The 13,149-nt window shown below is 36.8% G+C and overlaps 1 protein-coding gene and 6 non-coding genes across 8 annotated transcripts in view; 2 read left to right on the forward strand and 5 right to left on the reverse strand.

Moving 5' to 3' along the window:
- The window catches only part of LOC138336315 (sodium-dependent proline transporter-like), a 30,223-nt gene extending 18,956 nt beyond the window's left edge, over window positions 1-11,267 (reverse strand). For both annotated transcript variants that reach the window (XM_069285752.1, XM_069285751.1), the window contains exons 1-11: window positions 11,104-11,267; window positions 9,607-9,813; window positions 8,687-9,029; window positions 8,433-8,576; window positions 8,071-8,236; window positions 7,720-7,852; window positions 7,118-7,252; window positions 6,890-6,993; window positions 6,655-6,779; window positions 5,330-5,442; window positions 5,094-5,222 (exon numbers count right to left, since the gene is read on the reverse strand). In XM_069285752.1, coding sequence (XP_069141853.1) covers window positions 5,094-5,222; window positions 5,330-5,442; window positions 6,655-6,779; window positions 6,890-6,993; window positions 7,118-7,252; window positions 7,720-7,852; window positions 8,071-8,236; window positions 8,433-8,576; window positions 8,687-9,029; window positions 9,607-9,813; window positions 11,104-11,118 — 1,614 coding nt within the window. In that variant the 5' untranslated portion in view covers window positions 11,119-11,267. The remainder of the gene's footprint in view (window positions 1-5,093; window positions 5,223-5,329; window positions 5,443-6,654; window positions 6,780-6,889; window positions 6,994-7,117; window positions 7,253-7,719; window positions 7,853-8,070; window positions 8,237-8,432; window positions 8,577-8,686; window positions 9,030-9,606; window positions 9,814-11,103) is intronic.
- Window positions 817-908, reverse strand: Trnam-cau (transfer RNA methionine (anticodon CAU)). Its single transcript is given in 2 exon segments — window positions 817-852; window positions 872-908. It is a non-coding gene; the product is annotated as a tRNA-Met (tRNA).
- On the reverse strand, window positions 1,627-1,718 carry Trnam-cau (transfer RNA methionine (anticodon CAU)). The gene is given in 2 exon segments: window positions 1,627-1,662; window positions 1,682-1,718. It is a non-coding gene; the product is annotated as a tRNA-Met (tRNA).
- Trnam-cau (transfer RNA methionine (anticodon CAU)) lies at window positions 2,769-2,860 on the reverse strand. Its single transcript is given in 2 exon segments — window positions 2,769-2,804; window positions 2,824-2,860. It is a non-coding gene; the product is annotated as a tRNA-Met (tRNA).
- On the reverse strand, window positions 3,908-3,999 carry Trnam-cau (transfer RNA methionine (anticodon CAU)). The gene is given in 2 exon segments: window positions 3,908-3,943; window positions 3,963-3,999. It is a non-coding gene; the product is annotated as a tRNA-Met (tRNA).
- A 958-nt stretch (window positions 11,268-12,225) lies between the features above and the next one.
- On the forward strand, window positions 12,226-12,297 carry Trnae-uuc (transfer RNA glutamic acid (anticodon UUC)). Its single transcript has one exon. It is a non-coding gene; the product is annotated as a tRNA-Glu (tRNA).
- A 748-nt stretch (window positions 12,298-13,045) lies between these two features.
- Trnae-uuc (transfer RNA glutamic acid (anticodon UUC)) lies at window positions 13,046-13,117 on the forward strand. Its single transcript has one exon. It is a non-coding gene; the product is annotated as a tRNA-Glu (tRNA).
- Window positions 13,118-13,149: the final 32 nt, after the last annotated feature.

The following is a 13,149-nucleotide window of genomic DNA, read 5'->3' on the forward strand; positions in this document are numbered from 1 at the left end:
TTATAATGTAGACCAAATAGATAGAATCGAATGTCCTTAAGTTTGTAGGTTATATTTATTATCTTTGTCGGATGTTGAAAAGAGTTTTTGATATGCATACTAATTAGAAAAACTATGGCCAAAAAACGGTACCCTGAAGTACTCAGTATTTGACCAATGGATTTAATTAGCGCAAAATCGACTCTGTTATGACGTCACTCAAGGAATTTCTATAAATGGAAACACCGAGTCGAAATGTTATATATGGTACATGTAGCATCACATGACTATGTGTAAGCAAATATAATAGTTAGGAATGCATGTCCTTTGAATAATACTATCTCACTGAAACATGCTGTCAAAGATATCGAAAGGCATACACCCAACGGTGACATTATATGGACAACGGCAAACAAGTTGTCCCATTTCCTTGATGCTGAAGTTTAACAGAGACAGAAACAACACATTCATATAGCAATTGCTTTATCTTGATCATGTTGCAGAACCGAGATCCTTCATCACATGGACGGGTGATCAAGCCAAGGTCAAAAGTGAGTCTGCTTCAGGTAGAGACGGCTAGAAGAGGACAGACAGATAGGAAGAAGAGAAAACAAAAAAATCCGAAATTTGGTCTCCTTTTACGATCATGCAATGAGTTAGGTACAGGTGTAACGCCGTTGAAAGGTCCATTCTTGATAAGTACATGTAAGTGTTTGTAAATTGTATGAAGAGATAAGAAAAATAGAAATGAAAAGATGCTAACCAATAGAGAAATGACGTGATCATAGATCAAGTACATTAGTCGGAAATACAATTATGTAAGTAAAAAAAAGCAAATGCCCCGGGTGAGGATCGAACTCACGACCTTCAGATCGCTCTGTATATGTGTGATTATGAGACTGACGCGCTACCTACTGCGCTACCGAGGCCATGTGTACATATGTGTCAGTGGTGAAAACTACGTGTACAACACGTTGTAGCACACATTTTGTTTTGAAAGGTTTTATGTAAATTCAAATCAATTAAATGTATGACGCAGCTTATGACACCATGAAAAAGTCAATGCCATAATATCGCTGAGGATATCGAAATGACAGAACATTTTTGTTCCGTTACCTTTTTCTACAAGATGGGTGTAATATTACTTTGGTCTCAACACTATAGATTATATTTTAAACCATATGGACCAAATCAGACGTCCTTAGTTTTTCATAGTATATTTGATGTGCATGTTAATTGCAAGAAAAACAATGGACATAAGATGGCATCCTGAAGAACTCCGCGTTATTACGACCTTGCAATCATTGTCAACAGGTACAAGTCAAACTCCATGAAAAGGTTTATAAGTCATAAATACTAGTACATGTTTAATGTATCAGGATAAGAAAAATAAAACAAATTAAAGATGGTAACAGTTCCACTATACAAGAAGACACAACACGAACATACCGCAGTCTCCCAGTACACTCACCTCGCACAACATACACGCAATACACCGCATACATGGGAGGCCGTCCTTACATGACCATAGCTGTTAATAGGACGTTAATAAATCAAACAAACAAACAAAAGATGGTAAACAATAGAAAAAGAATACGATGTTAGGTCAAGTAGTACATAAGCCGGAAATATGTCAACAAAAGTAAATGCCCCGGGTGAGGATCGAACTCACGACCTTCAGATCGCTCTGTATATGTGTGATTATGAGACTGACGCGCTACCTACTGCGCTACCGAGGCCATGTGTACATATGTGTTAGTGGTGAAAACTACGTGTACAACACGTTTTTAGCATACATATTATTCTGAAAGGGCTAATGCAACTACAAATCAATCGACTGTAAAATGTATGACGCAACTTATGGCATCATGAGAAAGTAAATGACATAATATCGCTGAGGATTTCGAAAGACAGCTCATTTTTGTTCTATTATCTTATTCTACAAGATCGGTTTAACATTATTTTGACCTCAACATTATAGAATATTATAATGTAGACCAAATAGATAGAATCGAATGTCCTTAAGTTTGTAGGTTATATTTATTATCTTTGTCGGATGTTGAAAAGATTATTGGATATGTATACTAATTAGAAAAACTATGGCCAAAAAACGGTACCCGGAAGTACTCAGTATTTCACCAATGGATTTAATTAGAGCAAAATCGACTCTGTTATGACGTCACTCAAGGAATTTCTATAAATGGAAACACCGAGTCGAAATGTTATATATGGTACATGTAGCATCACATGACTATGTGTAACCAAATATAATAGTTAGGAATGCATGTCCTTTGAATAATACTATCTCACTGAAACATGCTGTCAAACATATCGAAAGCATACACCCACCGGTGACATTATATGGACAACGGCAAACAAGTCGTCCCATTTCCTTGATGCTGAAGTTTAACAGAGACAGAAACAACACATTCATATAGCAATTGCGTTATCTTGATCATGTTGCAGAACCGAGATCCTTCATCACATGGACGGGTGATCAAGCCAAGGTCAAAAGTGAGTCTGCTTCAGGTAGAGACGGCTAGAAGAGGACAGACAGATAGGAAGAAGAGAAAACAAAAAAATCCGAAATTTGGTCTCCTTTTACGATCATGCAATGAGTTAGGTACAGGTGTAACGCCGTTGAAAGGTCCATTCTTGATAAGTACATGTAAGTGTTTGTAAATTGTATGAAGAGATAAGAAAAATAGAAATGAAAAGATGCTAACCAATAGAGAAATGACGTGATCATAGATCAAGTACATTAGTCGGAAATAAGTCAAAAAAGCAAATGCCCCGGGTGAGGATCGAACTCACGACCTTCAGATCGCTCTGTATATGTGTGATTATGAGACTGACGCGCTACCTACTGCGCTACCGAGGCCATGTGTACATATGTGTCAGTGGTGAAAACTACGTGTACAACACGTTGTAGCACACATTTTGTTTTGAAAGGTTTTATGTAAATTCAAATCGACTGTAAAATGTATGACGCAACTCATGGCATCATGAGAAAGTCAATGACATAATATCGCTGAGGATTTCGAAATGACAGCTCATTTTTGTTCTATTATCTTATTCTACAAGATCGGTTTAACATTATTTTGACCTCAACATTATAGAAGATTATAATGTAGACCAAATAGATAGAATCGAATGTCCTTAAGTTTGTAGGTTATATTTATTATCTTTGTCGGATGTTGAAAAGATTATTTGATATGTATACTAATTAGAAAAACTATGGCCAAAAAACGGTACCCGGAAGTACTCAGTATTTCACCAATGGATTTAATTAGCGAAAAATCGACTCTGTTATGACGTCACTCAAGGAATTTCTATAAATGGAAACACCGAGTCGATATGCTATATATGGTACATGTACCATCACATGACTATGTGTAAGCCAATATAATAGTTAGGAATGCATGTCCTTTGAATAATACTATCTCACTGAAACATGCTGTCAAAGATATCGAAAGGCATACACCCAACGGTGACATTATATGGACAACGGCAAACAAGTTGTCCCATTTTCTTGATGCTGAAGTTTAACAGAGACAGAAACAACACATTCATATAGCAATGGACATAAGATGGCATCCTGCAGAACCGAGATCCTTCATCACATGGACGGGTGATCAAGCCAAGGTCAAAAGTGAGTCTGCTTCAGGTAGAGACGGCTAGAAGAGGACAGACAGATAGGAAGAAGAGAAAACAAAAAAAATCCGAAATTTGGTCTCCTTTTACGATCATGCAATGAGTTAGGTACAGGTGTAACGCCGTTGAAAGGTTCATTCTTGATAAGTACATGTAAGTGTATGTAAATTGTATGAAGAGATAAGAAAAATAGAAATGAAAAGATGCTAACCAATAGAGAAATGACGTGATCATAGATCAAGTACATTAGTCGGAAATAAGTCAAAAAAGCAAATGCCCCGGGTGAGGATCGAACTCACGACCTTCAGATCGCTCTGTATATGTGTGATTATGAGACTGACGCGCTACCTACTGCGCTACCGAGGCCATGTGTACATATGTGTTAGTGGTGAAAACTACGTGTACAACACGTTTTAGCACACATTTAGCACACATTTTGCTTTGAAAGGGCTTATGTAACTACAAATCAATTAAATGTATGACGCAGCTTATGACATCATGAAAAAGTCAATGCCATAATATCGCTGAGGATATCGAAATGACAGAACTTTTTTGTTCCGTTACCTTTTTCTACAAGATGGGTGTAATATTATTTTGGTCTCAACACTACAGATAATCCATATGGACCAAATCAGACGTCCTTAGTTTTTATAGTATATTTGATGTGCATGTTAATTGCAAGAAAAACAATGGACATAAGATGGCATCCTGAAGAACTCCGCGTTATTACGACCTTGCAATCATTGTCAACAGGTACAGGTCTAACTCCATGAGAAGGTTTATAAGTCATAAATATTAGTACATGTTTAATGTATAAGGATAAGAAAAAATAAAACAAATTAAATATGGTAAATAATGCAAAAAGAACACGATCTTAGTAAATACCCCGGATGAACACATAAAACTAAAACCTAATGGCACAATTTGAAATCTGTATTTTTAATTTTTCCCCGGACCCCTTTTAAACATTTTCTTGTCTCAAAACTATAAAAAAAGAGCTTACATCCAACACTCTTCAGCTACGCAACTTGAACCAGAAGCGAGAATGCCTTCCTCACAAGGTCGAATGGTTTAACCCAAGGTCAAAAGGGCTGGTGTTTCAGGGGAAACGTTTAAAAAAACAGTCTCATTATAAGAAAAAAAAGAGAAGGTCAAAACTTTTGAAGCTTTTCGTACACGCAACTCCATAACAAGGTCCATAATTGATAAATACGTTTTTGGTTTTATTAGTTTATCGTCCTATTAACTGTCAGGGTCATTTAAGGACATGCCAGGTTTGTTGGAGGAAAGCCGAAGTACCCGGAGAAATACACCGATCAGCGGTCAGTACCTGGCAACTTAATCACTCGGCCACCGCGGTCCCTTGATAAATAAAAGTACAGGTTCAATGATTAAAGAGATAAGAAAAGTAAAACTTAATCAAAATATTAAGAAATTAGGGGATAATATAATAAACTTACGGAGGTAGTGATAGGCAAACCCAAGAGGAAGCAGACGATGCACACGACTAGAATGACAAACGACTTCTTTGGTCGAAGTGATGGGAAGAAGTCAGTGAACCCTGTCAACACGGTCTCCAACATAGCGAACTGAAAACAAAGGAAAGAGTTAATAAGTATTAAATTGAAATAATAGAAACTGGTTGGATTTGCAGTTTTGTGTGAAATTATGACGAGAAATCTTAAGTTTTACCAACCTCACTGTCTAGGCCTAGAGTAATCAGCATAAAGAAGAACAAGATGGACCACAGTGTAGCAGGTGGTAGGTTGTTCACAGCTTCCGGGTACACCACGAATGCTAGTCCCGCACCTACAAAATAAAGCTGTATGGATAATTTTATTAACATTACAGGTATTAGCTTCCCAAAAAGCTAAGTGGGCTACGCATAATCTTAACCCATTAATTGGACAAAATATGGAAATTAAACAATGATATGATGATATTGTTTAGCAATTTCAATTGTTCTGTTGAAAGCCATTTTATAATTTGTGAGCTTGTGTTAGTTCATAGGTATTTAGCACGCTGATAAGTCAAAGACCCACTAGAGACTAAAATATTTTAGTCTATGGTGGATCTTTGACTTATCAGCGTGCTAAATACCTATGGTTAGTGCAAGGTAGCCAGGTATAGTACAGACGAACAGTTTTGATAATACTTTTGCTACGGACAAAATAAAAACGTTTTTATGCAGAAATTGCTAAGCTCAGAGAAAAGGCAAAGAAAACATTAACTTTAATCTCATATGTTTCTATGGTTTTCTATGTTCCGTTATCATTCCGCTTTTAGTTTAATCTGTCATTCCGCATTATAGTATGTTCCGTGTCCCGTTAATTAGCGTCTACGCATTGTCTGATTATTATTGTTACACGATGATGATCTAAATTAAATAAGAAATATAAAAGTAATGTCTGGAACATGGTATAATACTACAGATATATTTGTTTCATCTGTAAATGGAACCAGATTTCATTTAAAATGCCCGGTTAATTTCTAGAAAATCCTTATTTAGAATACTTTTACCACGAATGCTTGTTCTACACCGAATCTGAACGGATGCAAGCGCACATATGACAATGCTTTATCAGGAAGATAGCGTCCGAATCCGGACAGATTCAGGTCTGTTTCCGTAATTCGTTTTAATATTACTTGAACAGGCAATGGTTGTAACACACCGAACATCTGTCTGATTCAAGCGTTCTTGCTACATGGCTATCCTGTAAGATGGCGTGATTTGCATACGATTCTAACTGCTACGTCTCAAGCGCCGTAGCAAAAATGAATGAATACAATGTGAGGATGAATAGATATTTTCATTTGGAATTTTCAACACATTGTGTATACTATAAAATACTATTGTCCTGGCTGTGGAGAGGGTTTATGAATGAAAACACTTTTTCTTTGCTATAGTGCATATGAAATATTTCATACCTTGTCATAGACGCTATTGGACTGACATGAATACTGGTTTTGGAAGGAAGTCATATATTCAATACATGGGAAGCTTAAATCTAATTCTCTTACCACTTCTAGCAACGTCCTTGACCCCGACACCCAACTGCCCGGCCATATAACCAAGGTAGGAGAACACAACAAATCCACCAAAGATGCTGGTTAGTCCGTCTCCTAGTGACACGATGATGGCGTCCCTACAAAAAAAGCAAGCCAGCTTCATGATATGGTGGAAATCTCTTAAGAATGATAAAAGAACAGCGCCAAAATTAGGAATGAAATAGTGAGCTAGGAAAAATAATATTACCCAAGTATGTTGTTATGGAAACGGTTATAGCTTGACAGAGCGATCAGACCTCCCCATCCGGGTCCTAGAGAGTAGAATACTTGTACAGCGCCATCTCGCCACACCTGAGGACACAATATGAAAACGTATTCAGTATGTCGTCAAAAATACTCGTTCTAAATTGTCAAGAAGCTTTAAGAAAAGAAAATATAATCGAAATAAAACACTTCTACGCTTATGAAATTGTACCTTTGCGTCGAGTAGTTTATCAAACTTGGGTACGATGTAAAAATAGATGCCCTCCGAGGCGTTAGGAAGGGTAACTCCCCGGATGAAGAGGATGATGAGAACGACGTAAGGAAAGAGAGCCGTGAAGTAGACCACCTGTGGGAGGAGTACAAGTGGAAGATAGTTTAGATCATCTTGAAAACAATATAACATGTGTATAGTGCGAGACGTTTAAATGATTGAAGGCGTCCTTGTTTAACAGAGGCGGATTAATATTCAGTATACTACTTATATATCACCGAGTCATCCTATTAAATTAGAATATTAAGTGCATATGTCACAACACTTCTATATGTAAGTATTCCCGTGTTGATGTAAAATGAAACGTTATCATTATCGGATGTGAAATTGCCTTTGTGTAATTTTAATGTTAAATATTCAAGGTTGCCATAGCAATATTTAATATCACTCTTGAAGTTTACTGTTAATATGTTTTGTTAACAAATTGAACCATAACAGATTAGTTTGGAGATGGCTAAAATGATTGCCTAATGTCAAATCCTAAAATTTCTTGAAATTGAAAATTGAATGCTTTGATCTAAAATTAATATACAATAATGTACCTTTCCTGTTGTTTTGATGCCTTTGATAAGACAAAGGAAGCATAGAAGCCAGGCCCCGAATAAGGACATCGCCAACTGCCACCTTGGAGGCCCCATGTCGTCTATACCGGAACTGATCCCTAGTACATAGTTACTGAAACAAACAAACTCTTGACCTTTAACCTGAATAGCTTGTCTCATTGATAACTGTAGTGTCTTTCCATAAACGATTCACATGCATAGCAATGATTTTTGTTGCAATGTGCAAAATCTGAGTGATGTTTTTTTTAAACGCAGCGCTAATTATGACTACGGACTCAATACTACTTTGATGCCTCAATGATGTCATGATGACGTCATATGGATACTTACTTCCAGTACTCCTCGGACGGTGTGATGCGGTGCCGACCTGTGGCGTTAGTGAAGTGGGTAGTGTTCCAAAGCCCAACAAACTTATCCTCCTTGTAGCAGGTCCCATTGCCGTACTTAATTCCCTCGGATACTGTACAGTTTACTTTCGGCAACTTAAGGCTACAGTCTGTCAAAACAAGATATATACGGCGTTTACGCATCTACAGGGTCAAAGACAAAAAATTCTTGGTTTACATGGAATTGTAATATCTTTTTAATTTGCAATGCATACTTTTAAAGATTATTTGACATAACCGGGGTATGTTTCCAAACTTTTATTATTGGTTTCAACTTAAATCCTGACAAATAATACGATTACTCACCATGTGTATTCCATGTATTGTCACATCCGCTCCAAGGGAGAGAACTCGTAAATGAAGCGAAAAAGTAGAGGATGGCCCAGGAAACAATCATATTGTAATAAAGCGTCACAATTCCTGAAATTATCACCATGGCGACACCAAGACCTGAAACCGGAAATAATTCGTTTCGTTTTGAAATGTGTTTTATCTCAGCACAAACAACTATTGAAATTTCTGAAATAAAGGATTTTATAAATCAAATAATCATAACTCACCTTGGAAAAGTGGTGCGAACCCCCAGCAGGTGAGTGGGCCACAACTTGAAAACTGACCAATACATGTCTCTAGATAGAACAAGGGAATCCCTACAACTATCAGCATGATGACGTAAGGGATGAGGAAAGCCCCGCCGCCATTTTTGTAGCAGAGGTAGGGGAAGCGCCAGATGTTCCCAAGTCCCACAGAGTACCCTAACATGGTCAATAGGAAGTCGAAACGTCCTGTCCAATTCCCGCGCTCCTCATTCTCATCCTCTCCGTATATCTGTGTGTGGTCACTTCCGGCGATCGTCGTTCGACTTTTGGTCTTCTCAGATTTACCTTCAGATCTCGTGGTGGCCTGATGGGAACAATATAATTGTGTGTTTAATCATCAGAACGACATGGTTGTCATCCTCAAGCAATAGGATTGGTAATATATTTCCAATCAAGGAGAGAGCAGGAGGAGTGTTCAAGGCAATAATAGCGACATAAAATATTACTACAATCAAACCTATCTTCATTGAAATAATAGTAATTGCTTGCGATATAATATTACAGCTGTAATTACAAATTAATTTCATATTGCAATTTAAACACGAATATATCTGATCTTCTCGGAATGATTAGCTCTATATTTGACATTATATTGTACCAGCAACGGAATAACAAACCTTTGACAATGTACCGGAATCGGAAACACAAGTCTTTGACAGTGTACCAGCATCGGAATTACAAACCTTTGACATTGTACCAGCATCGGAATTACAAACCTTTGACAGTGTACCAGCATCTGAATTACAAACCTTTGACATTGTATCAGCATTGGAATAACATACCTTTGACAGTGTATCACCATCGGAATTACAAACCTTTGACATTGTACCAGCAACGGAATTACAAACCTTTGACATTGTACCAGCATAGGAATTACAAACCTTTGACACAGTATCAGGGTCGAGAGTTTTGTGGTGTCTCGGCACATCATCCAGATCGGGAGTTCTGATGACGTAGATCCCCTTGTCAATGGAGTTGAGGAATTCCTTAGGAGATTCTGGTGTCGTGACCACAGGATATTCTGCAGTATTGACTTCAGGACCTGGCGACCGGCGGAAGGATTCGGTGTCGTCATAACGGTCATAATCCTACAACATCAACGGTATATGATCTATTTTTGTCTTTTTTTTCCTGTTTTTGTCAACATTTTGTCACTGTCGCTTTAAAAGTAATTTTAATTGTTCTTTTTGTGTTTTGATAAAGAGGCAGATCGCCTCAAAAATCCGCCATTAGTTTGCCCACGCTGTTGGAATTACTCCGTTGCCCCATATTTTCTACTTCATGTAAGACGCACGTTTGAAAGGACCCAGTGTTATCTGGAATACAACTGTTGATATTACTTCTTTGACCCATACATACTATAAAAATACATTCTAATATTGCCATGGTTAAATACTCATTTTCAAGGATGAAATGAAGACGATATAGATACGCATCAACTAGTCTCAGCATCGAAATACATGTTTCTTTATTGCTACCGAGAATAATATAGACGTGTAGAAAGATGGTGTTTTGAATCATTTTCTGTTGTCACCTCAAGGATACCTGTCCTTCATGGTCTCCTGACAAAGGGCATGTTATACAAGCAACATGTGTATTACCTAGGTGACGTATTGCAATAAGAAACCTTCAGTTGTTTATATAAGACATGGACAATGACAAGTAGATATTACATCAGTCTATAATTCCTGAAGACATATGCATGTGTCCCCACAGTAAACAAATATATTCTCATTTAGTTTGTGTTTATGGACGAGCATATGAACATGTATACAAGTACAACATCTATCTATATTATGTATGGATCATTAGTTAAAAAAACAAAGCAAATAGTATGACACATGGTTATGGATTAGTTAATACGTGATGTGGGGACATGTGTTGTGTACACATGTGTCTAAAACATCATCCACCCGACTATATCAACATGAACAACACGCATTTTCCTTACACTCACAAGGCCACTGACCCGGTGTTCCGCCTCCTAACGACATTATATATTCAGCTTTAATTCCGCACACCAGCTGGTTATGGACAAGCCAGTACCATACCGTACATCGTATGTGCAGCTAAGTTCTATACAAATGTCGTGTAAGACATCCATTCATCCGTCAATATAGCATTCAAAACAAGGTTGAAGTCCCTATAAATGTCACGCGCTAATTTTCATTATCAATACAACTTTTCTGTCGACAAAGTACTATATATTTGTTAAACGTCTTGTGCCGTATCACAGTGTTTTATATTTGTATGTAAAAGTTTATAAATGCATGTTAACAATATTTGAAATAGTGTCCCGTCATGCTCTAGTTCCGTTCAAAAACACTGAATATAATGTACAATACTCATGTCAATACTCACCCTCTCTCTATACTTACATTTTGGTTATCCATGGTTGAAGTGATTGGTCAGTTTCCCATGGTCCTTGTTTCTCTAGCCACACCTGACAAATAGCCAGAGCTATATATAGCTACAGGAAGGATATATGCTTTGTCAATATCGCTCAATGGCACGTCGTCACTCGACCGTACAGCCTTAACCACAAAATCAACGCTGGGTGCACGGGTAACGGGCATGGAAATCCAAATGCGCATGCACATAACCGCAAACTGCGCATTGATTAATTAAATTCCAGGTATTAATTTTATTCATGCATTGTATCATTAATGGGCGATACTGAAGCGGAGATAATGTCGACCATAAAGGGCCGATATAATCCCTTTGATGGAAGAAGAAAATTTGAATGTACGAAATGACGTGTCTAATTTGTAAGAACAGAGACCTAAAACGTTTTATTGTAAGTTTTACGTTTTATACTTAACTGCTGTTGTGATTCCCATTTTAACTGCTGTTGTGATTCCCTTTAACCAGTTTAATGGAGAGTGGTAGTATTGTCAATTATCGATTCCATACAGGGATAGACTTAATTTTAGTATCTTTATAATCGAATACGAATACGAAATTGCTTGATAAAAGAAGAGATAAAAATATCAATTTCAGTCGCCTGATTTAAACGGTATCCTTCACGCGTTAATATTTCTATTCCTGGTCAGATCAACGCTTTGTAAGATTAAATGTGCAGTTTGAAACTGCAGCTCCTTGCATTACGAAAAGGTAACTGTTTCACAATAGTAGGGCATAATAAATAACCTCACATCCATGTTTTTAGGTATTATCAGAGATTAAAATTACATTTAAATCTCTGGTATTATACACAGTCTGTTTACTGTATGAGTACATGTACAGTATACATGTATATAGCTATAGTCACATACGTAGCATTGTTGTGGTTTGTTTATATATGTGTACAACTATGATGATAGATAAACACAATTTAAAATAAACAAGCATCGTCTGTCGTAACATTTATTCTTATTTGAGGTAAGCTATAATACAATCTATATACACAGCATGATTATCACGTGATCATAACAACACCGTGGGCTATGAATAGAGCCGTCATAGCTACATATCTTACCTGTATTGCTAAACTAGTAAGATCCGATGTGGTCTAGTGGTTAGGATTTCTGGTTTTCACCCAGACGGCCCGGGTTCAATTCCCGGCATCGGAACATTATTTTTATTTTTATTTTCTCAAATCCGTTTGATAGAAGATCTGACATTATTACATATGGGGTCACGTTGTTGTAACCTATATACCTTTTGTATATTTTCTAAACATACCTACTTCAATTGAAAACGACATTTCGTCTCATTATAAATATACATTTGGCTTTGTTGTGATCATTGGGCGAGATGACTACATGCAAGATGATATCACTTCCAAGATTCTGAACGCAGAAATTTGATTTGTTTATTCGAAAGGTCATCAAATCATGATCCCGAACTGGATGATGTCAAATCATTTTAGTTGATCAAACACAGTGATAATAAGGATCAGTATTTTAATCAGACTGCTAATGCACATAAGATGGTTTAGGATATTTAATATGTTAAGTTTTATCAAATACACCATAGAATATTCAATGATTTAGCTGAATCCTCATTATGATGTTTGATGGAAAGACAAAATTAGATATATTTTCTAGCAGATGCCTTGTGACGAAAAGACTTATTAATTTATACACCAAAATTATGTGTGAAAATAAGTGATATAGTTATATTATTTGTCAGGGTTTCTGCATCGTTTGATTTCACAAAATATTATTTGATCATTGCACTTACGAGTGATTTGTACTAATATTTTCAATCTTGTAAATAAATTCTAATACATATCAATCAAAGTGTATCATCTTTGTTTCCAAAAACCTTTGTTATGATGTATGATCCACAGCCAACTGGGTATATTAGCCTGTAAGCTCCGATGTGGTCTAGTGGTTAGGATTTCTGGTTTTCACCCAGACGGCCCGGGTTCAATTCCCGGCATCGGAACATTATTGTTTTTATTATATTTTTCCACAAAA

This window comes from Argopecten irradians, chromosome 12 (genome assembly GCF_041381155.1).
Source record: "Argopecten irradians isolate NY chromosome 12, Ai_NY, whole genome shotgun sequence".
NCBI classification, from domain to species: domain Eukaryota; kingdom Metazoa; phylum Mollusca; class Bivalvia; order Pectinida; family Pectinidae; genus Argopecten; species Argopecten irradians.